This window comes from Amblyomma maculatum, chromosome 4, assembly GCF_055883805.1.
Source record: "Amblyomma maculatum isolate TAMU_Amacu chromosome 4, ASM5588380v1, whole genome shotgun sequence".
NCBI classification, from domain to species: domain Eukaryota; kingdom Metazoa; phylum Arthropoda; class Arachnida; order Ixodida; family Ixodidae; genus Amblyomma; species Amblyomma maculatum.
In genome coordinates, this window is record NC_139347.1 from 40796183 (window position 1) to 40823582 (window position 27400).

Consider the following 27400-nt stretch of genomic DNA (forward strand, 5'->3'; position numbering starts at 1 on the left):
GCCGTGGTCGCTGCTGTGAAACAACTCAAAATTAAGCAACTAATTTCACATAGGACTACCTGTGTTGGGAGAGAACCAGCTACACATCTTTAGGTTGTAAAATACATTTCTCAGCAAACACCTAAAAAATGGCTGTGTTCTGTGGCTCCAAAGCTGCCCCGCAACATCTTCAATCTGCCTTAAGTAGGTGGTGACATCGGTAGATATGCACTTCCAGACAGTAGAAAAGGATCACGAAATCCTCTTTCAATGGCTACCAGGCCATAATGACATTGCTGCAACGACTTAGCTGACATTGCTGCTTGTCGGCAAAACTGATGTAGCGTTTCGGGAAAACAGTAGTACATCACACGGCACCTTGAAAGGTACTTGGAATTTGGGAACCGCCCAGGAGATGGTGTTGAGGTAAAATAACAAAAGAAGCAGTTAGTTAGATGGGTAAAATTCGTGAATAAATATTTGGATTGGTTCAACCGTAAACCAATATGACATTGTCCTGTTTGGCTGGCATTTCGCATCCTTCACCGCTTTAATACAGCAGTCGAAGACCGATGTGTCATGAATCTAAATGTGATCGGCCGGGAAGCAGAACGACAAACGCTACTGGTCAGGTGCCCATCAATGAAAATTCAAGATGCCAGAGAGGTTTTCTCATAACCGAGGGTCAGCTAGCTTCAAATGGGGTTTCACCATTTCTGGCACATTTTGCGCGTCTGGTAGCCTTGGGCACAATTCTACTTTGATATCTCGAACCGTAGTGCCGATTTATAAAATGTAGAAATCGTGTTGTTTTACAACAAGGATGCCTTGAAATCCATAATATTGGGCCCCCACCCCAAAATAGAAAACTTAAAGGTTGAGTTTTCACTATCTGTGATTACAGACGTAATGTTCGCCATGCCGTGCATTCTACTTGCACGTACCACATAGTCTTATCTTTCAATGAATTTTGAACGATCTGTACAAGCTAAAAAACAAACAAACAAATAACACTCAGTATATCATTTCAGTTGAGTGATAAACGTGATTGCGTTAACATATGAAAAACAGGTAAAATAAAATGGCATTAAGTGTTTGGCCAAGTAATCACTAATTTTTACATGTAGGAAATGATTTCACGGTTTAATCGCTCCTTGGAAATGAAAAAAAAAATGGCAAGAGAGTTAATACATGCTACATGATTGTCTATATTGTGGTTGGGACGATGAGAAGTGTTGGGCGTGTGTATAAAGCTTCACAGAAATGACTAGTCTTGCTAAAATCAATTGCATGTTTCTGTCTTTCTTCATAAGTTCCAGTAACTCTATGCCATTGCCTTCCCTTGGGTTTGCAAATCCCAACATTTATAGATTACATGAAAATATAAAAGAAGGATTGCCATACCAAAGAAACTCTCATTTCTTGAATTATTTTGCCTTTGTTGCTGAAAAAGAGAACATGCATGGCAATGAATACAAACTCCTTTCCTTTTTGTTCTGAATTCATGTCAAGAAAAATGAAAGGAAGACTGTTTTGTGACAGAAACAGTGCAAGTTGTTTCCACTGTGCTGCTTTCGCGTGTTGTTTTCTTTGTGTGTGTGCGCGTCGTACGTGCCATTAAGCGAAATCGCGTGCTCCGAACTTTCGCTTTCGTGGAGTGGCTGTTTCAAGATTTAACACACATGCACAAAATGCTACACAGATAGAGGTTTACGTCTCCGGGTTTGAGATGAGAAGAGCAGGCATTTGTGTCGGTGAGGGAAACGAAATAAGTTTAAATATCAGTCAAAGGACACTGGTGAAACTCAGCGATGGAGAGCAGATTTTGGTTTCCTTTTTTGTCCCTTGGGGTTTGACCGATTTTTAATTTCCGGCTCTCGTCGAACAGAACAAGACGCTATGGACGCAACTTCGAATTTCTATTCCGGCAGCTTCTCCCGCCTCAAATAACGGGCAGAATGGAAAGATGGACGGGTCTTCTATACTACGAGGCACTCCTCGGAAACAACCAAGGTGATTGCGTCGGGAGCACGGAAAGCTGTTCTATTTACTTCGACTCAAGTGCCCTTGATAGAAGGCTTCCCCAAAGGGGAAAGACGATACAGGAACGCCGTGTACGAGCCAAAACCTCGCAGAAGGCTGAACCGCGAGTCCGATAATTCTACAGGACAACAGAAAAAAAAGTAAGAGAAGAGCACGACAGCATTTGTTGACAATGCGAGTAGAGGCAGCTGCGTGATAAGCGGATAGCCCGCGCTCTGCTTCCCTTCAAAGCGAAGCTGGGGAGAGAAAGGAGCCCGCCACAAGTTTAGGGAGGAAGAGGGAGCGGAAGGAGGAAAGCGCAGATGGGAAAGGGGGTGGCGACCGTGGCGACGTCGGGTGTGCGAACTCGGCATTCGCGCGCCGGCGGCCGATATGAGCGCGGAGCGCACTGTTGGTTCCGGTGAGTCGCTCGTGAGACGGAGAAGCGGTAACATCGGGACTGCTCTTCGAACACATATCTCGCCTTGACCACCGAGTTACGTGTTGCTGCTGCTGCCGTCAGTGGCGCTCTCTAAAGAAGGGTCGCCGCTTTCCCAACCTATCTCGACATGGCTATCCTCCGCTCATGCTGCTGTTGGCTGTCGGTGCGAAAAGGGAGCTTCGTGTGTGGAGTCTATACGCTGGTGAGTCCAAGCAAGAAATATACCTCGCACGTGCGTAGGGCGTTTAAGTGGCATCGTTGGGAGAAAATGCTGCAGGGAGTACGTGGTAGGAATCTAGCTCAGAGCTTCTTTCTGCCACACAATGGCTGGCATATTTACACGTAGTTCCGAATAAGTAGCAAATAACGCTTTAGATGTCGTTTCAGGAGTCAGGACGGAATAAGGATGAAAACTATTGGAGCAGGAGTTTAACAGCAAAAAAACGGAACACAATCTACTTTAGGAAAATATTCTGAGACGTATATGACTCGTAAACTTGTTCTTTAAGGCAGTACACTACTAAGTTTCTGTATAAAAGCGTAAGGGTAAAAATTCGGGTATGCATCCCGAATTTAAGAGTACCGCAAGCCACCGATGTTTCTTATAGATTTAAAGGTTCTGAGGGGAAGGTAACGCTTATGATCCTGAGTTGTTAGTGGTAAAGCATTTTTAGATTGAGCCATTAGTTTTGCCTTACATGAACATGTCGCAGCTTAAACAGTAGATACAGAACTTGTCGAGGCAGAGAGAATACCTTTTTCAATAAATTCGGAAAGTAGAAATCTGAGAACCGAAAACGGCCTAGAAACCATGTATACTGCACACTAGCTTAGCTGAAGCCATCACATGAACTGGAAATTGTTTTCGCACGTCATCTCTCCGGATTTCGCCGCCAACTACGACAGCCGACGCCTCCAAATCGTCATAGTATTTCTGTTCACAGTTGTTTAAATTGTGTCAGATTCTGTAATTCTTTGAGTGCCTCTATATATGGTTTCAGCTACAACGAGAGCGCGACGTTTAAAAAAAAAAAAAACGAGTTTGTTCCGCGGGTCACTTGGAGTTGAGCGCTCGTGCGGATCATCGACGCTACACAGAAGGCGCCGCAAAACGCCTTGAAGTTGCAAGGCTTAGTTCGCTGCATAAATTACATGCTCGGATTGCGGTCTTGCATATTCCTTTGCAGCAAGACGAAGGAATTAGGTCGATATTTTGTGAAATGCAAGTGTTTACAATGAAATCTTTGGCGTTAGTATGGCTAGTTGTCTAAATTATAAATTATGACAGAAGACTACTAGCACGGAATAAAAAAACATTGCTTTTATTAAAACACTGCAGGTTCTCTGCACTCTTCGAATGCTGTTTTGTTTAAGTAAGGATCTTCCTCGTCACGGCCGAAAGACACGCAATCTGATCACACTGGGACATTTTTGATCTGCTTCAGAGCGTTGTCTCGTCTGACTGTTTAATGCTGCCATCGCCTTATTCGCGTCAAACTCTTGCGTATGAGCAACATCACGTTTGTACTGTTATAGGCAATTTATTTCGAGTAAGACGTCTTCAATCGAATCGCAGTAAATATTTGTAGTGAAATCGGACACACATATTTCTGTAATGTCTCTATTATCCACTGGTAAATAGATGCTGCAAATTATAAAAGAAACCACAGTGCTAGGACTGCGCTGAGTGCAAACGTCGAATATAAACACATATCTGATCTCTGTCATGCTATACCTGCAAAAAAAAACAACAACTAGTGTTGTGATATGTGCTAGGGTGTTAGTTGGCTTGGTGATATGCCATGCGTTTGATGCGCTGGACAAAGTGACCGCAGAGCACTTCCAGACGAGCAGATAACATTAGTGTTCCAAGTGAGCGCACTAGTTTAGCGGTATTAAGGAACGATCATTTCGTGTTTTTGCGGATTCAATTTTATTCAGTCCGATTTCAGCTGTCATTGAGAAAGGGAAAGTGAGCAAAACAATATCGAAATCCTCATCATATTTAGAGTATAAATTACACAATACCTTATTGGCACACTTTTATCACGCAAAAAAAGGCTCGACTTTATTTTGGCTTATTGTCGCCATGCTTTTGTGTAATATTACTAACTGCATGACCGGGGGCTTAAAACTGCTTTTCTTGTGCAGGATTAAAGGTGCGTCCTAAAATGTCATTTTAGGCTGCCTCAACGTATTATGGTAGACTGATCACTCATTTTGTATTTGACAATGTCGCGAAAAATAAAGTTACGTATACTTTTAAGTTACCCGAGTGATCTGGTTAGCCTCGCTATCTGATGACACAGACAAGCCGCTTCACAAATTCGAGTTCAAACAGGGTTCTAGAGTCGTGGTGTTCTAGAACAGTGTTAAAAAGGTTGTAAGCGCATCCTTTACAATGTAGAAATTTCGCATTTACAATACAGGGTGCCGGAGCTGGGGCATTTGTAGTTGCCGCATTTTGTTTTTCTGATGCTGTGGAATGCATGTAGATGACTATGTTTCGTGGTTTTGATCTATAACTCGTGTATGGCTACAACCGTATAAGGAAGTGGTGGAGCCGGTTCTGCACCTCTATCCTCGAAACGGACAGTCATAAATTTTGAGGTGGACAGAGAAGAAAGGTGATAATGTTTGGCTGGTTGATTTAAAAGGCCCTTTTACGTCAAAATGTTTTTTTTTTCTAATGCGCAGATGAGAACATTTTTCTTGGTTATTCTAACTACTTATGTTTCTATATAACGTCAAAAGCAGGTAGCAGTAGTATATTTAAAGTTGTCTGAAATCTCCCCGATGCTTGTACGAGATTAGGTTTGACCTTTAATGTATTTGAAAACTCTGAATAGTAAAACACAAAGCCCGTGCCTCCTGAAGACATTTTAATGTTTTTGCAGAGATTTTGCGCCATTCTGTGGCTTAATTACGAAGCTGTAAATGTGTGTGAAATTTAACTAGGTAATCGTTGGTGTGTTTTTTCAAACGTTTGAGCTATCCCTCGCTCTAGGAGCAGTTCTATACCTAGTAAAAAGAAGAAGAGTGTTTGAGTTAGACGCTGAAACAAATTCTGAGAACCTAATTATTTCTCCACATGCGATGAATAAAGGCGAGTTCTGATTTTCATAGATAGTATATTTCGTATTTTTTATGAGACTGCATACAATGCTCAAGCTTCTAACGGCCACTCTTCACTATTGACTCCTTCGCATTTACTTCAATTAAGGCAAAGTGAGAAGCTGGCTCAATCTGTACCGCCGTAAAATCACATGTAAAAGGCTCCGATAAAAAATAGCGTACGACTCCAGGTTGTTATAAAGTGCTGGTCTCATCAAGTACGGAAGCCGAGCGCATGTCGTGGGTTTGAAGAACCGCTGATTGATATAATATGCCTGCAAGATTCTCGAAAAACTTCGTACGCTCTTATTAACCACTGAAATGCGTTGTGCGTTTACGTTTTTGTAGTAGAAAACGATGAAAATGCATTTTCTTTGCGTCGGGAGAGTGTGGTCGTCACCAAAACAAATGCTACATGGCGCATTTAGAATAATGAATTGCCGTTGGTTGGTTGGTTTGTGGGATTTAACGTCTCAAAGCGACTTAGGCTATGAGAGACGCCGTAATGGAGGGCACCGGAAATTTCGACCACCGGGGGTTCTTTAACGTGCACTGACATCGCACAGCACACGGGCGCCTTGCTTTTCGCCTCCACCGAAAAGCTGCCGCCGAGGCTGGGATTCGATCCCGCGTCCTTGGGAACAGTAGTCGAGCGCCGTAACCACTGCGCCACCCCGGCGGGGTTGCTCTATGTTGTTGAATATTAAACTTTATGAAGAGCGCAAAATACTGTCCAGAAAATGTAGAAATATTATTTTGTGAAAAATGATTACAATTCTGTTCCGGCCCCAATTAAATATTTTTGACTTATCGCTTGCTGAAGAGAAAAAAAAAAAGATAAGTGTGAAATTACGCAAATACTTTGCCGAAGTGCACACCCCAGTCGGTAGTATCTTGAATCGCGAACCATTTTTGAATGTGTTCATCAAGACAGCAAAAGTCTAGAAGACACCATTAAGGAGCGTTTCGAAAAAAAAAAAAAATGGAAAGATATTTCTCCGGCCATCATTACGGAGTACTTGTATTAGCACAGCTGCGATGAAAGAAATCAGATTCCAGATTGCTTGCAGAACGTCGATCGTAGCACCATGAAGGAATAAATGTAAGGATGAAGCAGCAATAAGCTTCCAACCAGCTTAGTTAGAAATGTTCGCAGAATAATGTGCTTCTATTAAATTCTCATTGATTTCCGTTATCTGGCATTTGCTCATTCGCCTCGTGTTCATTATTCAGTACATTAAGCAAATGAAACTAGACCAACATGCAAAACAATGGATTGCTGCCGAAGACTTTTGGCGTTGGCCTTGAATCAGCCGACATTGCACAATAGCAACAAATCTGGTTAGTATCCAGGTTTAGATACGATCCAGAGCTCCTCCTCAAGTTCGCAATTAAGCTGGGGTGCTCTACATTAGGAGAAAGAAAAAAAAGTAAGTAAGAACTTGCATCGATGCATACCCGCTTAAAAAGCTGTATTAAATTTGTTTCTTTTTAACTCGATGCTTCATGTCACTGGTAATGAAAGGCGCCATGGCTGTCAAGGTCACCAGGCACATTTAATAGCCTTTTCTCTTCAGTTTTGACCGTTTTGAGAGCAAAAGCTTTGAAGTTGATGCATTTCAGAAAACTCTGACGCCAGAGTAGATTTTCACTTGGCGACGGAAGACACTAATCCCTGTTTTTTTTTTTTTTTTTTTTTTTTTTAAGTCAAGTTGGAAATGACAGAGATTAGGGAAAAAGGTCAGCAGCTATTACCACCGCCTCACTCTGATTGCCACTCAAAAACAGTTTAATGCTGTAGTTCATATACAACCGCGATGAAAAGGAATGCGAACGGAACGCCTGGAATTCTGCATAATCAGTGCAACCTAGCGACGGGTAGCTGGATTGATGGTGCGTGTCCAAGTCTGTAATGCTTTGGCTGACGCTAAGCGAACTGGTGTTTACGATTGGAGCTGTCGCAGCGCCGCCATCTTAGTCTGGCTAGCGATATCGGGATGCGTGCGTATTCGTAGTGCGAGAACTTAGCAGCACTTGACAAGTGTCCTGACGCAGGATGATTTTCTCTGCGGATCAACGACTAAAGCCGGAAGTTTATCGGTTGCACCGTGGACGAACAGATGCAGAACGCCATCTTCCAATCACCTCTATTTTTATCTGTTTTTGCGTTGACTTTAAAAACTTGCGAAGTCCGGGACGCACTTAACGCTTTCGTTCCTTAACTTGCACAAGCAACTCACGGCGTGGTTTCTAATGGACTCGACGCGCCTGCCAAAAGACGCTCTGGACCCTCAGTGGAGAAGGCGGGCGTAAAGTGAATGCTAGGCCAAAAAGTGTTTAGCTCTGCTGAAGCATATCTACAGTCTGGGGACAGATTACTAACATGCTGAAAAGATAAAATTAATAGTTCGATGCTATGTGCCAATATAAAAAGAATAATTTTTGCGTTTTTTTTTTCAGAGAGCGATGATGCCAGTTATTTCGTTAAAAGTTTACATCAGAATTAGTAATTTTGATTTGAGCACTCTTGTTGTACGCCCTGCTCATGACTATTTCGCATTGGAAGACCTTGTTGCTGCGCTTGTGAAGTAGGCAATGAAGCTGTTGCCTATCGCTAACGCCTGGCTGTCTGCGCTGGGGCTCCCGGCAGCGGTACAAAGCTTGCTCGATAATCTCAAAATGTGGCGGTTGCGACATTTTCGTCTTGCATGGAAGAAGTTGCTTCTTAGACATTGCTATTTGTTAGGATGATCCCTAGTTTACGTCGTTTTCTCGTTCTGTTGTGCCTTGTGCCACACTTCTCGTTTCTTGCAAAGCGCGCAGCTTGTGAAAATGAGCTCGCGGCATGTGTAGAACCGATACACCTTTGCATATCGTGACAACGAGGACTTTACTGTAGGTGTCGTACTACATGGTTTCCCTTCCCGCTGGGTTTTCACAAGCGAGCTCTTGTCTGCATGTAGAGTCTGCTTTACGTAACCGCATTGGTCGCTGATATGCTGATGTATATTGCTAGCAGTGTCATGCATTTTGTTGGTATGCTTTATTATTATGTTTGTGTGGTTGATATAACAAAGAACAGATATATATATATATATATATATATATATATATATATATATATATATATATATATATATATATATATATATAAACCGTACCTGTTGGGCACTCTATTGCGCATTATAGGGTTACGCCAGCGCTTTGTAGTTTATACTTTGCTGTATCAAGCCGCAAAATATGTGCGCAAAGTATTTGTGATAAGAATTACGCTGCATCTTGCAGGGGTTGCTGGTGTGCTTCCTTCCTATGCTGTATTCTTTGCCAGCTACATTCCTGTACGCAGAGAACAGGGTTCGAGCTTGTTTGAATGACAGAGGTTTGCGAGCGGTGAAAGTCCCGTCTCGAAAGGGATGCCTTCTAAATACGGCGGGGTTGGTCCAGAAAAAACCTGCCCCCCCCCCCCCCCCCCCCCCCCCCCATTTCTTTTCCCCGCTCCTCCAACACAGAGGGACGCTGAGGTGCTGATGAGGTGCGATGCTTTGAAAGTATGGATGTCTGTGGAGATATCGCTACCAGTTTACACCTACCTTGGACGAGGTGCGATAGTGCCAGCCGGAACTAAACCCATTAGAAGATGCCAGCGCCACGGCGGGAACTAACAAAAGGCCGATTCGCCTAGCGACATCCAATATATATCCGAGTTCTACATTGATCCTGGGACCCGCGGCCAACGTAATACTGCGTTGAATGTGCGGGAAACCACGCGCTCAACTGTCCGAATTTATTTTCATTGGAACAGTACGTGGGAACTCGTGCGAAGTCCCGAAGGACGACAGCAAGCGACGAGCGCCTCCGTCATGCAGCAAATTTTGGGCTGCAGAATCACTCGCGGCGCTCATTGTCATTTGCATAGTTCGCCAACTTACAAGCAGATGCAGGCGGCAATTTATGGGAGTGTTGTTTATCAAGCCGGACGCCCACACCGAACGAAAGCACACCTCCCTATGAATCCGTCATCTGCATTCACTTCCACACGTCTGTCGGTCTTGTTACCACATCGCCCAAGAGAAAGCTTTCCTTTCACCTCATAGACAAAAACAAAATGTAAAAAATAGTACTGACTGCTTGCCGGTAAATGGAGAAGAAACAAAACTTGCCGCGGGCTACGGGGCGAGCGGACTGCCGCCCGAGATGTGTGTCGAGCTCTGGTAGTAGCACGGTTGGCTACGCTTTGGCAGTTGGCGCTGGCAACTGTTGCTATTCCTTAGTATTGTTTTCTCAAAAACAAATCGAGTTGACAGGCTTCGGGCGTGTTCGCTAGGACTGAAAAACACGTCTCCTCTATAGAGCAAACGACGGTGGTCCAATGCACGTCACCTCGTTGCGTTGCATCCTCTTTCGCCTTCGTGGGACACTCTAAACGTTTCACTGCAGAAGAAGCTCCAGCCTCAAAATGCGAAAATGCCGTTGTCTGTCTGTAGCCAGGTAGAGTCAAGGCTGCGGCTTTCCGAACCGCTAGCCACTTCCCTACACCGGTCCTTTCTGTACGGGGATGTGCACATACCCATCGGCACCCCCTATGCGCCATCCAACCTCACCTTAAGCCTTAAAAAAATAATATTCACCTATTTTTAAGGCTGAAGCTGTTTTTCCAGCCCCCAGAAAGGATGTTGACACCCACCCACTTGTCCAAAAGATTAAAGCGGGTATTAATATCGGCTGATCTTTCACATAGTGTTGTAGCTCCCAACTGTATGATAATGAGTATGTGTGAGATAACAAAGGCACCAGTTAAAGTGTCAGAGATTAGGTGAGTAGCAAAGTACGTGATCGAGTGCCAGCAATGAGAGCTAGCAGACGAGAGTCATTAATGTGGTCGCGTCACACCTTAAGAGGCGGAGCTTAAGGGTTTCTAAATGTTTAGGCGAAAGCCTTTATTACCTCATCGTTGTTGTCAGCAAAAGTGTCACGCTTTTGCGGCGGCTTTGATTGGTCGAAACGGGATGACGTCATGTAGGTCTCGACTAATCACAGAGCACCACCACAGTATGCGTGAGTGCGTGTCTTATATGATCATATGCCAATCAATGATCAATTACTAATTACTGACTATTTATCAATTACATATTACTAATAATACCGAATAATTAGGAATTACTATAAGTGGCATTTGATTAACTATTTAATTACTAATTAATGCCGCGTACCCGATAAAATCAACCACACAACAGTAAACGTAGAACAACTGCGAATATACAAGGAGCGCGATCTCGTCGCTGCCATGCAGAATTCACTGAATAAATGCACTCGCAGAATGTGAGAGTAGTCGCTCGCTTTATTCGTAGCAGCATTCATCGCTACATGCGCAACAGTCGAGTAGAAGAATGCAACACTCAGGCTTTCGCCTTTCTTTACTTTAGTCGCCAAAGCTTCCTTTAATTTTCTTGGTAAAAATATATGATATAGACGGGAGCATTATTTATCTCCAAGGTAGTCTCTTAGGTAGCGTCCTTTGTAATGCAGAACCAGGCATCAACTAATACCGCATAGAACAGAGCAGAGGACAGACGACGGACAAGCTCAACTTTGAGCTATGATTTGTCATATGCAAATCAAAGCATACTAGCAGATATTTATCTTTTTTTTTGTCGTGTCTTCTGACGCATACCTTAGTGGGACAAAAATGTTAAAGAAAGTGGTAATTCCAAATTTTTAAGAAGCCAGGGCGGTGCAGTGGTAAGACGCCCGACTACTGTGCCGGAATACCCGGGTTCGATCTCGACCGCGGCGGCTGCGTTTCGATGGAGGCGAAACAAAGAGGCGTCCGTGTGCTGTGGGATGTCAGCGCACGTTGAAGATCCCCAGTTGGTCGAAATTACTCCGTAGCCCTCCACTACGGCTCCTCTTTCTCTCTATCCCCTTTCACTCTCACCTTATCCCTTCCCTTTGCTGTGCGATGTCAGCGCACGTTAAAGATCCCCAGGTGGTCGAAATTATTCCGAAGCCCTCCACTACGGCTGCTCTTTCTCTCTTTCCACTTTCACTCCCACCTTCTTCTCTTCCCTTACGGCGCGGTCGAGGTGTCCACAGAAACAAGTGAGACAGTTACTGCGCCTTTCCCTTCCTATAAATCAAATCAAATCCCTTCCCTTACGGCGCGGTTCAGGTGTCCACAGAAATAAGTGTGACAGATACTGCGCCTTTCCCTTCCTGCGAACCAATTATTTATTTATTATATATGAAAGGTAAAAAAACGCAAAGGAGAATTGAGTAAGAAATAAAAGAATGAAACACACAGACCCGCAAAAAAGTCCTGGCATATATATGTGTATTTTCTGTGCTAAAGATAGCTTTTATTTATAACTTGAATTTTGTTTGCCTTGTCCTTCTTTTTTTAGCGCTATTCGGCAATGTGGACAATTACAGGTTGCCCAGCAACAACCTCGCGATTAGTGGAATGAAAGCGAAAAAGATATACAAACGCACACACAATAAAGTTTTTACGGTTCGTAACAGGGTTTAAAAAGGGAAAAATTGTTGTTGGTGGTGGCTGTAGGAAGAAGGAAAAGAAAATGCACCGGCTTGCTACTGGCTCTGTAGCTGAGCCACCTCCGCTGCCTCATGCGGACAGAAGAGAAAATGGAGAAGAAAGGAAAAAGAAGAGGGAGAGAAAGACGTGTGCCGCAACAACAGCCGTCGTCCACCACCGAAGCAGTGGCGGGGGCAATAACGGCCTACAATAGATGAAATTCGGTGGCTGGCTATCCCCCACCGCAAGCGGCGTTGACCTACCGTCCCAGCCCCGTAGGGCCAGGATATGCCACCCTTCACCACCTCCCGCTCCCGCCCCAAGGGCAAAATTCCCGCTCAAGTTGTAGTATCCACTATTACAACGACATAGCTTTCCTAACATTCTTGTTTTTCTTTTTTTTTTTGTATTTTTAGTTTAAACATCTTTTTTCCATAAGAGTCATTTTGGTTTTAATTTTAACGTAGCAAGTCATTCAACTGCTTGTTTGCAATTTCCTCTGACTCACGTAGTGCATTATTTACAAACGCGTTTTGCTCAGACCACAAAAGCTTGCTTCAAGGTTCTAATCGTTTTTCTTATGCTAGTGCAAACTAAAAGCACCCTCACCGAGGTATTAGTTCTGAGAGCATTTTAAGAATTTTTTATGTGACAGTTGGAAGCGCTTTAAAGCACTCAGTTCAGTTTTTCTTTTGCTGCGCTGAAGACCAGGCTGCTTAGTGCAGAGAGTTTAAGTTCGTGTACATGCTGACGTACGTGTTGGCGCCTCTGTGAGGGCGTGTGTGTTGCTTTCCGTAGTACTTGTCTGCGCGTGTTTCTGCGTGTATGTCTGTGTGTGTGCTTGCACGCTGAAAGCGTGAAAGGGCTGAAGCATCTGTGCGGCGCCCATGACTAGCTGTCGATAAACCAAAAGAAAAAGGAAAAACATAGAAAGGTGCTGACTATAAGCAGGGGGAGCTTCTTCGCACTAAGCTCGGCGTTTGACCGAGTTCTTCTCGATTCTGCAGCCGGTGTAATGCATTCACAAAACTAGGTGGGAAGTAAGGGAACTGCGGTACCAAGGTTTGAAATGCTAGCTCTTTTCTGATCACGTTAAGCGCGTGCCAAGAATGGGCTACGGATGGCAAGGAAACCAACGGAAGACAGATACCATTTAGTTATAACCACGACGACCAGTTGGTCTGCGTGCTTCGCTTAACTAGCACGGTTTTCGGCCCGGGGCTGGTTTATTGAATCCCAGTAACGAGGTGGCGCGTGGTTGCAACAAAAGAATGGTAACTGGTTAGTAGATGGAAATAGAACTTCCTGCAGAAATTCAGCGCACACAGCAGTCACGAATAAATATATGCTGTTAGTTCAGTACACTGTATATATCATAGAGATGATAAAACGTACATACATGTACTGTAATTTTTGTTTCTAGCCACAAAGCCCAAGACAGTAGTGCAACCGGTATGAAAATTTGTTTACTGAATAAAAACATTAGGTTTAACATCCCGACGTCTTAATTTACCATAATCAAGTGTTGAAATTTGTGAATCATTATCAGGAGTACCGTTTGAAGACTTGGTGCAGTTGCTATGATCACTGTGTCGCAAGCTATAAGTGCCTAAATTCCTAAAGCGAGCGTTATTTAAGAAAGTGAAGTGAGGAATGACGCATGAATAAAATGCTTAATGAAGTATTCAGTCTTGACCCGTAGAAAATAGATGTCAAGCTATTAATGTCTGATATATTTCTAGAGTAACGAAAATACATTTAGTTAAGACTGATCAAATTGTAGTTTTTAAAGGCAGCTAAGCAGATACTGTGTCGAACATTATTTTTAAAATGATAAATATTCGGCAGAAGCACTTAAGACTGTTTACATGTAAGCATGCGAAATCATTGTAATGGCTATGGGTCATGCGTATATGTTGGTCACTGTGCCCCTCCCAGTACTTTCCTTGGAAAGTGCCGAGTAATACTACTTTGTACAGTGTTTATGAGTGATGAGTCATGAGTATATAGTACGTTACGCATCATTTATTCATGATTGTACATGCACGCATACATACCTTTTGGTACCGTATACCGGCGCGTTGATGCCATCCGAAGTTCATTCCAAGGACGCCGCAGAATTCGTGCCATTAGAAGCTGCCCCTTTTGAGGCTTCCAATGTTTTGACATTAATTTGTTAACTGACTGTGGCAGGTGGTTTTTATAGGGTAGTTTTGTGACTCCGGATTTTATGCTCTAGCACTAAGATCTCCACTCCGTCTAAAAACCGTTGTCTGCGTGTTCGGTGTTCAAGAACATGTCTCTGGCCGCCACATGAATTGCAGGCATAGAGGAAACTCGGCCCGGCCTTGCCACCTACCAACCGGCCTGCCAAAGACACGCTTGTGATAAAGACCATGATACATGCTGGCCAAGATGGCAGAAGAGATGTAGATATAATGCTCCGCCTCAACAAAGCCGCAGAAATGTACCTGCGTGGCATAGGAGTAGTGTGTCAGATTCAGAAGCATAGGATCCCGATGGATCCGATTGCCACGTCAAAGTTGCTCCCTAGTTGGCAGCTTGAGCAAATTCATCCATGACATGTGGCGTTGTGCCGTGACGTCAGGCAACCCGATGACCAGTCAGGCCCCTGCAATGTCACCTGCCGACTACCACACGCCAGGGGGATGTTTGCGATTTTAGTTCCGGAGATACCGGACGCCGGACTATTGACGCATAGGAAACTTTTTATTTAAACATATTGCGCAAAAATATTTCTGACGTCAGTCCCATTGTGTTAGCTAGAAATTGCCCGAAATTTGCATGGGAAGGTTTGCGCATGTAGTGGCACCTATAAATAAAGCGATGCAACATTTTTATTGACGAGACATTTTACGCAGACTAGTCCCTTCCAATTGATTGAGCACTATAGCATGATAGTAACGTGACAGGAATGTGGTATGGAGTACTCAGACATGCAGTAGAACTGAACATCTTTCTGACAAACGTTGTGCGTAAGAGCGCAAAGGAATTGGTCGTTATAAACTATAACCGCTTTGGTTCCTTTATTCAAGCCTGTCCTCTTTGCTTTACCGTAAGAACTATCACAAACACTTTAGTAGGGAGTTGAACCCAGCTTGATGGATAGAAATGGCTACATGCGTTTGCACTTCTCGCGACAAGCTTAAGAGCACTGTCAAATGAGGGCGCACAAAAATGCGACACAGAGAAATGGTCTGCCTTTAGGAAACTGAAAGCGTGTTCGAGGCTAGCGATGAAGAAGAAAGCATCGTTCCATACTCGATTGAGCTACTTTTCCGACGCATTGGCGTCGATCAGATAGCAATGACTTTTCTCGACTCGTAGCACAAAGACCACTTCTTAGACGTCTGGAGCGGCTTTTCTGGAGTTGTAGTCCTCTCGACCTTAATGGCATTCGCGTCCCAGTTTATCCGATAAGGAAAAATCCTTCGGAAAGTGTCTGAAGAAGGCTAGTAAAATAGACCATTGGGAGTCAACTATAAATATAAGAAGTTAGCCTACTTTGATATATTAAAAAAGTATGCTCGTCGCTTTGCAATCGGGCAGCTTGTTTTATCAATATGATGGCGGAAATAAGCCTACTGAAGGCTCACCTTTCTTTTCCGAGACCATTTTTGTTCCTTGGATGTAGCTTCAAAGTTTTTCTGGTTAACCACATTAAGATGTGGTTGTCCTGTTCTTTGATAATACGTAGGGTCAGTCATAAACCTCCTAGACACACACAAACCTTAAATGGAGGTTTCGATACATAACAAATAAAACGTTCTGAGCACTCCAGTGCTTTCAAAGATGTCAGGTGTAAAGATACCAACACCTTCTAAGCTGCTGAGCCTGCATATACCCTGTATGCGAAGATATTGTTTCACTCTAGCTTTTTTGAGACTCTAGGTGCGAATCTACGAGCAACAAGTAATACTATTTTACGATCTTCTTTTAGAATTGCATAAAATGCAATTAAAAACCTGATATTAATGAACACACTAACGAAAAGTTCCTGATATTTGAAGTGATGGCCGGAGACAGAGCTGCTGCCGGTATCTCTCATTATGTTCTCTCGGGTATCGACATGCCACTTTGTTGGGTTTTTTTTGGAGATAATTTAGGCACCTTCGGGGTCTCCGAAAATGCTGCGTCGTTTTCAACGGGTGACCTCTGGCCACGCGAGTCAATATTACGTAATGTTTCTTGCTTACTTCCAAGGAAAACTTCGCTTGCGAGTATTAACGCATTATATCTGGTTCTCCAGGAATGTTTTTTTTTTAGTCTAGCCGTGTTTACATAACCTCTCCTCGGACGACGATCTGTTAACGTATTTAACGTCTCGGGGCTCTCATTTTTATAAAAGTGAGGAGTGATGCCATTTGGAATACATTCCTCTCGCTTAATGCGCTTTGGATAATAGTCGCAAGTTCAAGGTTCGCAAGTGTGCAGCATTGCTTATATATTTAAAATATTGCAGCCGCAACTTACAAAACGGTATTTAAGGCAGCTTTCAAATGCATTTAGTATCTGTCAAAATATGCACGAAAGGCGCCACTGCCGAGGTCTCAGAGTTAAGACCTTACTGGGGTATATTCACTCCATCAAGCACGTGTGTGAAAATAACTCAGCGAGGAAAATTGATTCGATCACAAGTCGGCGTTTCTACAACGTGACCGTTAAATACCTCTTGTGCTGAACGCTATAGCGACTTTGGGAAATACTTCGGCAGCTAGTATAGCCTGGTGTGACTAATAGCTCGCAATAGCGGGAGAGGGGAGGGGGGAGACAGCACAATTCGGGTGGCCTTTCGTGACCTATGTGGTTGCTTTTCCGCTGTGGACAGTAGTTAAAATATACGGGCACGAATATTTGCATCGGTAGTGTAATAAGGGCGAAAAAAAAAAAAAAGACACAAGAAACTGTTTTGGAATAATGCATGCAAATACGAATAGATTTCGCATTTCATATGAGCTTCGACCGTTTATAAAGATTACAAAGGCTTGCCTGTGCGGTGATAGTTAGAGACCGTTCTGTAAAAAAAGGCTTCGTTAAATTAAGTACACCTTCTGGACCCACGAATGGTAAGCCAGCTATTTTGGGAACACTGATCAATGTTAGATAGGTGTTTTTTACATAAAAATAACAAAATTTTGTAACTCACCTTACAATATATACAAGGTTAAATTCTAGAAAGTAAGGAAAACTGATCTGTGACACCTACATTCATTCTCCTAACAACAAAGACACTGCAGGTCCTCGCCGAACAATTGGGCACAATGAATCGAATGCGGGGCTGCCGTGAATAACGCTCGCCACATTGGGAACCACGAATCAGATTCCTTTTGTCGCTGTAAGCCGCCCTTTGTTGAGAAGATTGAATAAATGCCACGAGCCCCTGGCATTCAGCTGAGGTATAATCTAAGTGACAATGGTACTTGCTTGTGTAAATATTTTTGTAGAAAGCTAAGGCTATTTGTGATCCTTGCAACACCTTTTCGCAAGTGAGACTCATACAGGATAAAAGGGCGAGGCAACCTCGGCAACAAAGTAAAAAAAGGAAAAGATCGAGCTCGCTTTCTTTAGGTCTCCAGAAAACAAAGGCAATGTTGAAGTGGTGAAATGCGACATTCTTGCATGGGCGCTTTTGCAGCAGGTTATGATGCATATAATATTTAGGACATTTTTTTTCCCAACGTTTTCGGGTCGAGAAATAATTGCGCAGAAATAAGAAGAGATTAATTGTATGGCCAGGCTTATTGAATGCAACAGGAGAAATTAGTTTTTGCAAAAGTTCAAGCAGAGATAAAAGGAAAACTTCTGATTCAGACGTTATGACCAGTGTAGTCAAGCCTCGGTGCTCATAATAAAACAATTGGCGATACAAAATGACATCAAACTAATGCGAAAAAAAAAAAAATGACCGGCTCACTTTCCCCCACTGATTTGGCCCGTACATGTGGAGTGTCCATTCTCCAAACAGGAAAGAGGGCCTTGTGGTTAGAGACGACGAAAAAGAATCAGAGGCTGCAGCAAAAACATATTGACGCAAAAAATATACAAAAATGAAGGAAACGTAGAACTGTTGGCGTTTGCTAACGGCCAGTGCTTACAAGAAAAAAAAAAATCAGGTGAAAAAGAACACTTGCTACTGTTCAAATGGCTCTCTACGGATCTAAGCACTCTTTCTTACCACTGCCTGCAGCGTCTGCCCGCGATAAGGTGGTGGTTCCGGAGCTGTTTACTGCTCACTCTTGGCAATTTAGGATGGTAATTAAGAGTGGTCGTGTTCTGATATCGTTATTTTCTCTTGTTAGGGTTGGCTCATTTTCCTCCCAAATGTATTTCTTATTTTTTGTTGGCACGCGCAAGACGCGAGATGCATCCAGCCAACTCTGTTATTTTATGTGTTGTAGTCACCGTGGCTTTTATTTGTGCTATTTTCTTCCACTGCAAGCAACTGCGCGTCAGCAGTATCGTACGACCGGGAAGAATTCTGTTTTAATTTAATGAAAACTTTCCCGGTGTTTCCCTTACTGACCTTGTTTGCCTGTAAAGCTTACTTCTCTGCAATAAGAAAGTTATTGCAAGAAAGCAAACTTTACAAGCACAAGGCAAAAAAGTGTCTGGGTAATACTCGATTTCCTGAAAGAGACTCAAGAATCGAAATGGAAAGGTACACTAGAAGCAACAAAAGCGAGATTAGCGGATCAAAGCACTAGAATCTGATCACATCCTTCACAATGAGAGTATGCTCACGGTCGCTCTCGCCCACGCCCCTTAACATGACATTTAGAGCGGAAGATTTTACAAGTTAGTAGTTTCGGCAGTGTTCCAAACAACATGTGGGCGACTTCGATTTTTCTGTGATGAAAATTTTGTTGGTAGTCGCATTTTTTTTTATCGCGGAGATTGAAATCAATGAATTGTTTTGAAAATGAAGGCCTGGAAGTAGACGTTTATTTGGATTCGCAAGGAAAATCCGAAGAAATAATCTTTTTATTGCTAGTTTGAAGCATATAACAATTAACACGTGGAACCGCATACTGAATTCAGTTGAGCAAAACTAACGCTTAGGCTGTGTTTACGCAAAAGGGGCACAGGGAATCTCTGTTTTTGTGATACCATTCGTTGATCGCTATCGAGTACTTTGAGTTGAGCCTCTGAACGCCCATTGCGAGTAGGTTTCGTGGAACCATGTATTAAGAACGCAGACCTACGTGGTGGTTTGCAGGATCTTGGGTTCAAGGCCCTAATAAGTTTATTCAACCTTCGTAATCTAATCTAAATGCTTTATGGAGCATGTACGGCTACATTACTGTTCTCGATAATCAAAGGGGCAGTGTAATGTAGAACAGCCGTTGCCACCCTGCATATTTGTCGGGGTAACGATTAGAACAGGGAAGAAATCACTAACGTCCCGATGTTTAAAAAAAGATTGGAATAGAATGAATGGGCGCTAGGAATCGCCGATAAAATTACACACACACACACACACACACACACACACACACACACACACACACACACACACACACACACACACACACACACACACACACACACACACACACACACACACACACACACACACACACACACACACACACACACACACACACACACACACACACACACACACACACACACACACACACACACACACACACACACACACACACACACACACACACACACACACACACACACACACACACACACACACACACACACACACACACACACACACACACACACGCGCACGCACACGCACACGCACACGCGCACACACACTCACGCACGCACGCACACACACACATACTCTCACGCACGCACACTTTCTCTCTCTCTCTCCCAACTTGCTCAGCCGCCAAATATATTTGAGGAAATTAAAAGGAGATGTACTAAGCAGTGTACTGGCGATATGTAACGTTAAGAAAAATTTTTAGATGTCATGAGCATTCAATTTTTTGTAATATCTTAATATTAATGAAATCTTAATATTATATATTAATTGATATTAATATTAATACGTGAACGATACGTGAACAGGATTCATCGCATCTTAATTCATCGTCACTGACACGTGCTTTGCAATTTCCCTTTTTATTCAGCCGGGTGCTTTTCATGTGGAGCACAAAATATGGTCTCCCTCCGGTTGATCGGGGCCTGCTTGCATATGTTGACGAGCTCTGATAAAAGCGGCGACGTTGAATGCAGGTTCTGAGTATAAACGGAAAGCTTCCCTCTTCTAGTTAATCGCGCGCGCGTGTTCGGCCCTCGGGGAGCGCTTGTCAAAGTGACGCTTCGAGATCGAAGGCGGTTCATAAAGCTCTCGCAGTACGGACATTCGGTTGCCCAACGTTTGCTGTGGCAGACGTTGGATGGGCTTTGGCAACCAACATGCGGGCCCCACGAGCTTGCCGCTAATGTCGCGAGGTTGTTTGCGTGCCTCGTCCCCAAAGACTGGGGAAATGAGCGGCTGATTTGACCGACGGGCCACTGGCCTCGTCGTTGCCGTGGCAACCGCACAAGCTGCTCAGAGAGATGCGTATAAAAAATGCTCGCAGAGTAAAGCCGAGGCCGCGTGTCCTGAATTTCCTTCCTGCCGGTGGCAGAGTGTGCCAGTGGAGGAAGTCCTTTCCATCGCACGCTGCCAAGTCGCACGTGCACATAGTACGGGAGAAATTATGTTGCGGTCGACGGCATGTTCGTGCTGAGAGGACGGTCTGCAGGATTTAGAGAAAAAGAAAAGAGAGGAAAGAAGGAAAACATTTCATGTTGCATAAACTGCTGTCTACATAGGTTACAGTAGGGTTACCCATAATGGACTGAAAACTAAATGTGTACAGAACAATCACATTAACTAATAAACCGTGTTTCTGAAGATTGAAGGAGGTCAGAAATTTGTATGTGATTTTTTTTTTCTTGGGATATTAGCATAAATTACTTGTCCCAGCAGTGATGGTGTAAGAGTACTTTTCATTGTTAGTTTACATTGCGTTTTTATAAACTGCAAGCACCAGGAGATGATGATTAATTGACGAGAATGCGACTGAAACTTTTCGTCAGTTGTAGTATAGGGTGCTGAAAAAGGATATATTTAAAGAAGTATTCGAGACAACTTGCAAGCAGTGCACATGCTTAAATAAAAAAATGTCCGGAAGGTATATTACTGTCCAAATGAACAAGCCTAGCAAATACGGCTTAATTGTTTGCATAAACAAGACAGTGGCGTTAATCTGAATGGCAGTAATGCAGAGAAATCAGACGTTTCGCCAATTATAAAGAAAAAAGTGAAGAATAGTTCATAAACGCAGGGAAGGATTAGGTAACTGCAGATTTGTCGAAAGACTCGTGCTAGAAAAACTGGCCGCTTTCTTCATGCAGTACCTTGTGACCTCGAGCGTATCGGAGACTTGGATAAAAGATCACATTATCTTAATGCGTAAGGAAAGGGGACGTCAAGAAATGAAAACATACATATTGAACAGTTTACTATAAGGTATTTAGTGAGGTAATCTCTAATAATAGGGTCAGGAAAACCTTCGAATTCAATAAACCAAATGACCAGGCTGGCTTTCACAAAAGGCTACTTGACAATAGATCATATCCACATTATCAACCAGGTGATAGACTAAGGCTCGTATAGAGCTACCCTTATACTTAGTCTTAATTTTCATAGCATTTCATAGCTATGCTATAGAATAAGAGGTGTTGTATAGAAAGATCTAATCTCTCCAGTGGTTCTTGCCACCTTCTTAATTACTGGGAACAGTTGGAGGTAAGGGTTAATGGAAAATATACATTTCAGGAAGATGCGAAACGCTGGCGACTTTGTCTTGCCAAGTAACTGGTAACTCAGGCGATGAAATGCAAACGAGTGATGGTGACATAAATATGCAAAGCAGATCTGTAGGCTTGGCCATTTTTATGCAGATGAATAAAACAGTGTTCATCAGCCTTGGAAGGAAACAGAAGTTTACAGTAGGCAGCGAAGCGCCGGAAGCGGTACGGGAAAACATCGGCTTAGGACAGAAAGTAAACGTAAATCCGGTCCAGGAAAGTAAAATGTTTACAGGAGAATAAGATTGTGATGGATCGCACTTGAGAGAAGGTACTTTAAGATGATGAATGACAGCTTACAAGCATCCATAAAGACTAAGGCATATAACAGTTGTATCTCGCCGATTCCCACTTAAAGCACAGAAATGTGGAGGCTAACGAAAAGGGCTCAACGTAAGTTGAGGACTACGCAGAGAGCTGTGGAATTGAATATAGTAGATGTAACAAAAGGAGACAGGAAGCATGCAATGTCGGCAAGGAACAAACTAAGGTTTGCACATTCCAATCGAATTCCAGAAGAAGAAATGGGCACGGGCAGGACATGTGCGAAGAGAGGATAACTGATGAACGCTAAGGGTACAAACTGAAGTCGAAGGGAAGGCAATCGTAGTGGGGGGGTCACATGACCGGGCTAATTGCAGGAATATGAGAAAATCCTTCGCCCTTCAGTGGGCATATTCAAGCTGATGATGATGATGATGATGATGTCAGACTATAGCGTCCCTGAGATGAGGTGAAACCTGGGTTATTCTATTTTAGTTGTTTTTAGTGAACGTGGCAAGAAGAATTATGTGCGTTTGTCACTGAGATTTGATCAAAATTAACGTTAGATTTTTCCGTCACTAAACGTAGCTGTCAGCACGTCTGAGAGCTGGCAGTGCAAATTCAGAAAATGGAAAAAGAAAAACGCACAAACAACAGATTTATTATTAAATAGTGCAGCCCGTCGCAACACAATGATGAGGACGAGGTGTTAATTAGAAGATCATGGTACTGACTAGGTATCGCTACCTTACTTTATTGTTTTATGGGTTTTCTAAGCGTCGCTATGGGACTCTGAGTTGTTAGCCGACACTGTGAAAAAAAAAAAAGATAAAAAAAATCAAGGGTCTTTTGTGAGTGCTTATAGGCAGCGCAACCAGATCTCGAACCCAGTCCAACGAGCAATACCAACAACAACAACAAAAAAAATTATTCTTAGGTTAGAACATTCCTGTCTCGATGAAGGTCGATGATCAGTAAAACTCTCGCTTCTTTTTATTTTTTTTTTTCAACAAGAGAGTAGTGAAAGGAATGAATAATGCATGAATAATGAAAAGGGGGAGAAGAGCTGTTTTAAAGCTATAAATAAAAATTAAAACGTACATTAAACTGCTTTCTGTGTAAAAAACTGTAATTGCAGCCTTTTAATATTGATATAGCACATATTCTGTGATCTGCGGGATTAAAATGCAGAAGGCAAAGGTAAAGAAAATTAAGGAATAAGAATGGTATGTATGCCACTTATTGTATTATTTTTATTTGACGAAACAAGTGTACTGGAGCAAGTGTGTTCATTTTAGGAAGCTGTAGTTTATTAAAAAGCGCATCGTCTAAACATATTAACTTCTACATTAAAATGAATAATAAGACGAGAATCGCCGAAGAGTCATGCGTTTGGAAGTTTGAAAGCTTAATCCCCGTCATACCGCAAGAATGCCTTCTATCTGCAATTTTGTTTGCAAGCGGTGGGGTGCTGCGAAAATGTGACCCTCATTAGCGACGAAAATGTTGCGAAAGACGTGAGGAGCCAAGGCGGTGCGAGGCGCCGTCTCCTCTTTTCGTTAGAGAAGACAAATGCTGCTGGCGTGACGCGTGGGTAGCGTAGAAGTCTCCATTGTCGGATAACTTTCCGCGTCAATGACATTTACAGAGAAGAGCCACGAACATCTGAAAAAGAAAGTTCGAGGCGATAATCACGCGAAACCCGCCAGCGCAGAGGATGCTCTATAATGCCCCTAAAAGGCCAAGAATCTGAGCCTCACGCGATGGTAGCCGAGGTCAAAAGCTCGCTTGGAACTTGCCTCCAATTATGCGCTTTCCTTGCTTCGTTATCTTGATACTCTGGCAGTATTCTTTTGCTGCTACAAGTTTATCTCGGCATGCTTGATCACATCTGCGCGGCACAGCTATCCTTACTGCTACAGAGTTTCCTATTCAGACTTGTTTTTATTCTTTTCGCCCTTCGTGGGACAATTAACTTCTCTTTTATAGCGGCGGTTAGGGACAGTGCCTGCTGTATAATATGTCTTTATCCTTTTTGCAGACACATAAATAATCATAAAAACAATAGCAACAATGAGAGTAATTAAGTTATTCGTTCGCGTGTGGTGAAGTCGCGTTGTTGTGTCTGGACCATTGATAGCTTAGAGAGTAAGTCGAAATAGAAATGTTGCAAGAATTTTTTAATTAGTCACCACGCGCAATCTTTATCAATAGAAGAGGCTTTCACGAGAGAAGGGGACGCCGACGTCAGACTGTGAACTCAGTCGGGCGAAATACATTCAGCATTGAAAAGATCGCAGTTAGCCCAGGCTAGTTTTTATTGTACTCTGCACTCCTTAGACATGGAGGCAATTTTCTGGGGTGCGCCGTATGTCACCTGCGGCCGGGTGCGCAGCAGGTTGTACTCCCCCGTACTGTGGTCAGAATTACGTATAGATAAGGTCTTTTCCTGGGGATGGAAGTCCCAGCTGAGTCCAGCTGTGGCATGTGCAAGAGAAGCTACTCACCGCTTAGCTACGTAACCCGGGTATTTAGCGAGCGTAGTTTCAATTTCGTAACGCACACGACTGCACGGCAGGAACTCATCTCAGTGACGAGGCAGGGGCATGAAATAGTATGTGCCTCCGCTTTCTAATCCTCATCGTATAAACTTATCAAAAATGTGTTTTACTTATGCCTTTCACTTTTTTTTTTCAATTTTGTCTTGGCGTCTAATAGAATAATTAAGGTATATTCCTCGATTTTGTTTTCTTCTCGAATAGTATTGCACTTCCTGTTTAATGGTTGGCCTTTTCTTGAGCTCAATTTGAGAACGCGGTTGAGGAATGGAATACAGACGAATCCCTTCGTGAGCAAGGGTGGCAAACGCGCATAATGCTAGAAAGCCTGAAGACCGAATTGCGCTGGTGGCAGAATTTCTTGCAAATGCCACGTCTGCGGATATAGGGCAGGAAGTGGGGAGCTCCCTTAATCGAGGGCTTTTGCTTGAACGAATGGGTAAATAGTGCCGGAACTGAGAAGACAGACTCCAATCGCCTTTTCTCCGTTCTCACAGCAGAGTCGCTCCACCGCTCTTCGTATTTCCGCCGCCGTAATCGAGAAAGCTCTTGCATTGATGAGATCTTCGGAAGAAGCGATCCTCTTTTTTCTGCGTGGAATTCACCGGCCTCTTGTTTGTTTAATGTTTTCGCGGTCACCGACGTTCGTAGCGAACATACCAGAGCGAGTAACGACAGCTTACGCTGCTGCACTCTTGGAGGTGCTGGCGGAATTCGTTTGTGGCGTCTTGAGGAAGGCGAGACGGCCAGAACAACATGCACTTAGGCCCTGAAGCGAGCGCAGTGGATACATACGACCACATAAAGGCCGCAAGCAGGAAGAGCATTTCAGAACCAGTCATTAAAATACTTACTCGCAGTCGAATTTCTCAGGGAAAGTTGTCTTAAAGGTGCCAGAGTTCTTTCCTGCCCAGACTGCCGAAAGAACGATAGCAGCTTTATTGCTCCGCAATATTTGGTTATTTTTTTTCCTACAAAGCACGGAAATGTGGAACTTCAGCCTTTAAAGGGTCATTGAAGAGAACTCCTTATACACACTGGTCTCAGTTATATGGCTTATTCTGGCTCTCTGGGCTATTTTTAGTCCACCTTGAGGTTTCTCCTAAAACAACAACAACAACAACAAAGCAGAACTAATACCTCCAAGATGCTAGTTTTTCATCAATTTGGTCTCACACTTCCGACTATTTGCTGGCAGTAATGGTTAGGTTAGTTCGTAAAGCAACTATATCGTACATGCGATATTTCCGGGTTCGATCGCCGCATCATGTCGAACTTCTATCCAGCAGCGAAGCTTGTGAGAAGATATAGGTTTTCTTTCTTGCCGGGTAGTTTGTTAATGTGAGGGGTAATTAGCATTTGATTTCTAAAATGTAAGAACACTTACGTATAAAAAACTGGGCTGAGCTAAAAATTCCAGGTGTGCACTCAAGTCTGCTTAGGCGTAGTAATGAGAAATCATTGCGAGTCCTGTCACGCCACCTGGAGGATTCGACCTACAGTGCGCTAGCGAACCTCCGCCACACTCGTCCAGATGACGTATGAGCATGCCTTGCTTACTTAGATTAAATGAACGAGCGGCGCAGCTTGAACTACGATGTTCACCGCATAGCGACACAGGGTGTTGCAGTGGGAACTTGATGAAGACGACGATGCTTATTGTTAAGCGAGAAAGTGTGTTGCAGCTTCACACGAGGTGTGTTCGACGACAATGCTTATTGCTAAGTGAGGAAGTGTGTGGCAGTTTTACACGAGGTGTGTTTGACTGCGGTATTGTATATTCTGAGTGCAATAAGAAGCGCGGTGATAGTATAGGGTCTCGAGCCTGGGACAGTGAAACTCATCTGTTCGTTTTGGCGTGGGCTCGAAATACAGCAGCAGCAATGTTTTTTCTTTACTGCCAGTTCACGAGGACACGCTCTGTTTACACATCCTGTCCACACCATTCATTAGTCAAGAAACACATTCGCATTAAAACCCTTATCAACAGATGTATTCTATCTGATTACGTATTTACCAAAAATGGCTGCAGTATTTTTGAAGTGAGTGGCGATGTTGCCTAGATTAAAATGTAGTGTCGACGAGCTCACTTTACGATGTAGACCACAAATTGCGGCACATGTCTTTTTAATTCTAGTGTTTTCCTATATTACAAAATCTCTGGTTTTGATTAGAACCGTGTATTTATCTTAACAACGTTTAAACGAAAACGCATCAGGATACGTTTCATTGGTTTGCCTCCTGGCTCCATTTTAAATCAAGCTATAAAATGTAAGCAAGCGTGCTCGCATGCTCACGCACACCGTGTCGGCGCGTGGAAAACCGCGTGTCGCGCAAAAAATTTCAGAGATTTGTCTGCATAATCTTTGTGTGTACGTGTGTTTTGCAGATTTTCTACACGATGCTAGTAATCACCGGAATTATTCACGCAAACTCCGTGCTCCACACACCTGGTGAGTAATATATATTGTATTGTAAAATAAACAAATGTATTTGCACGATTATGGTGAACACTCTGCACTTGTAATCATACACTGAATCGCGACGCGATGTCACATTATGGCTATGATGGATCATGGAATAAGGCCGCTTGTTGAATGCTTACAAAACTTGCTCAAGCCTGTCGTAAAGTTATTCTTA

General features: G+C 43.2%; 1 protein-coding gene across 1 annotated transcript in view; it reads left to right on the plus strand.

Annotated features, from left to right (window-relative positions):
* Positions 1 to 2570: 2570 nt before the first annotated feature.
* The window catches only part of LOC146190813 (uncharacterized), a 34641-nt gene continuing 9811 nt past the window's right edge, over positions 2571 to 27400 (plus strand). The window contains exons 1-2 of the mRNA XM_084600239.1: positions 2571 to 2645; positions 27150 to 27213. Of these exons, the coding sequence (XP_084456365.1) occupies positions 2571 to 2645; positions 27150 to 27213 (139 nt within the window). The remainder of the gene's footprint in view (positions 2646 to 27149; positions 27214 to 27400) is intronic.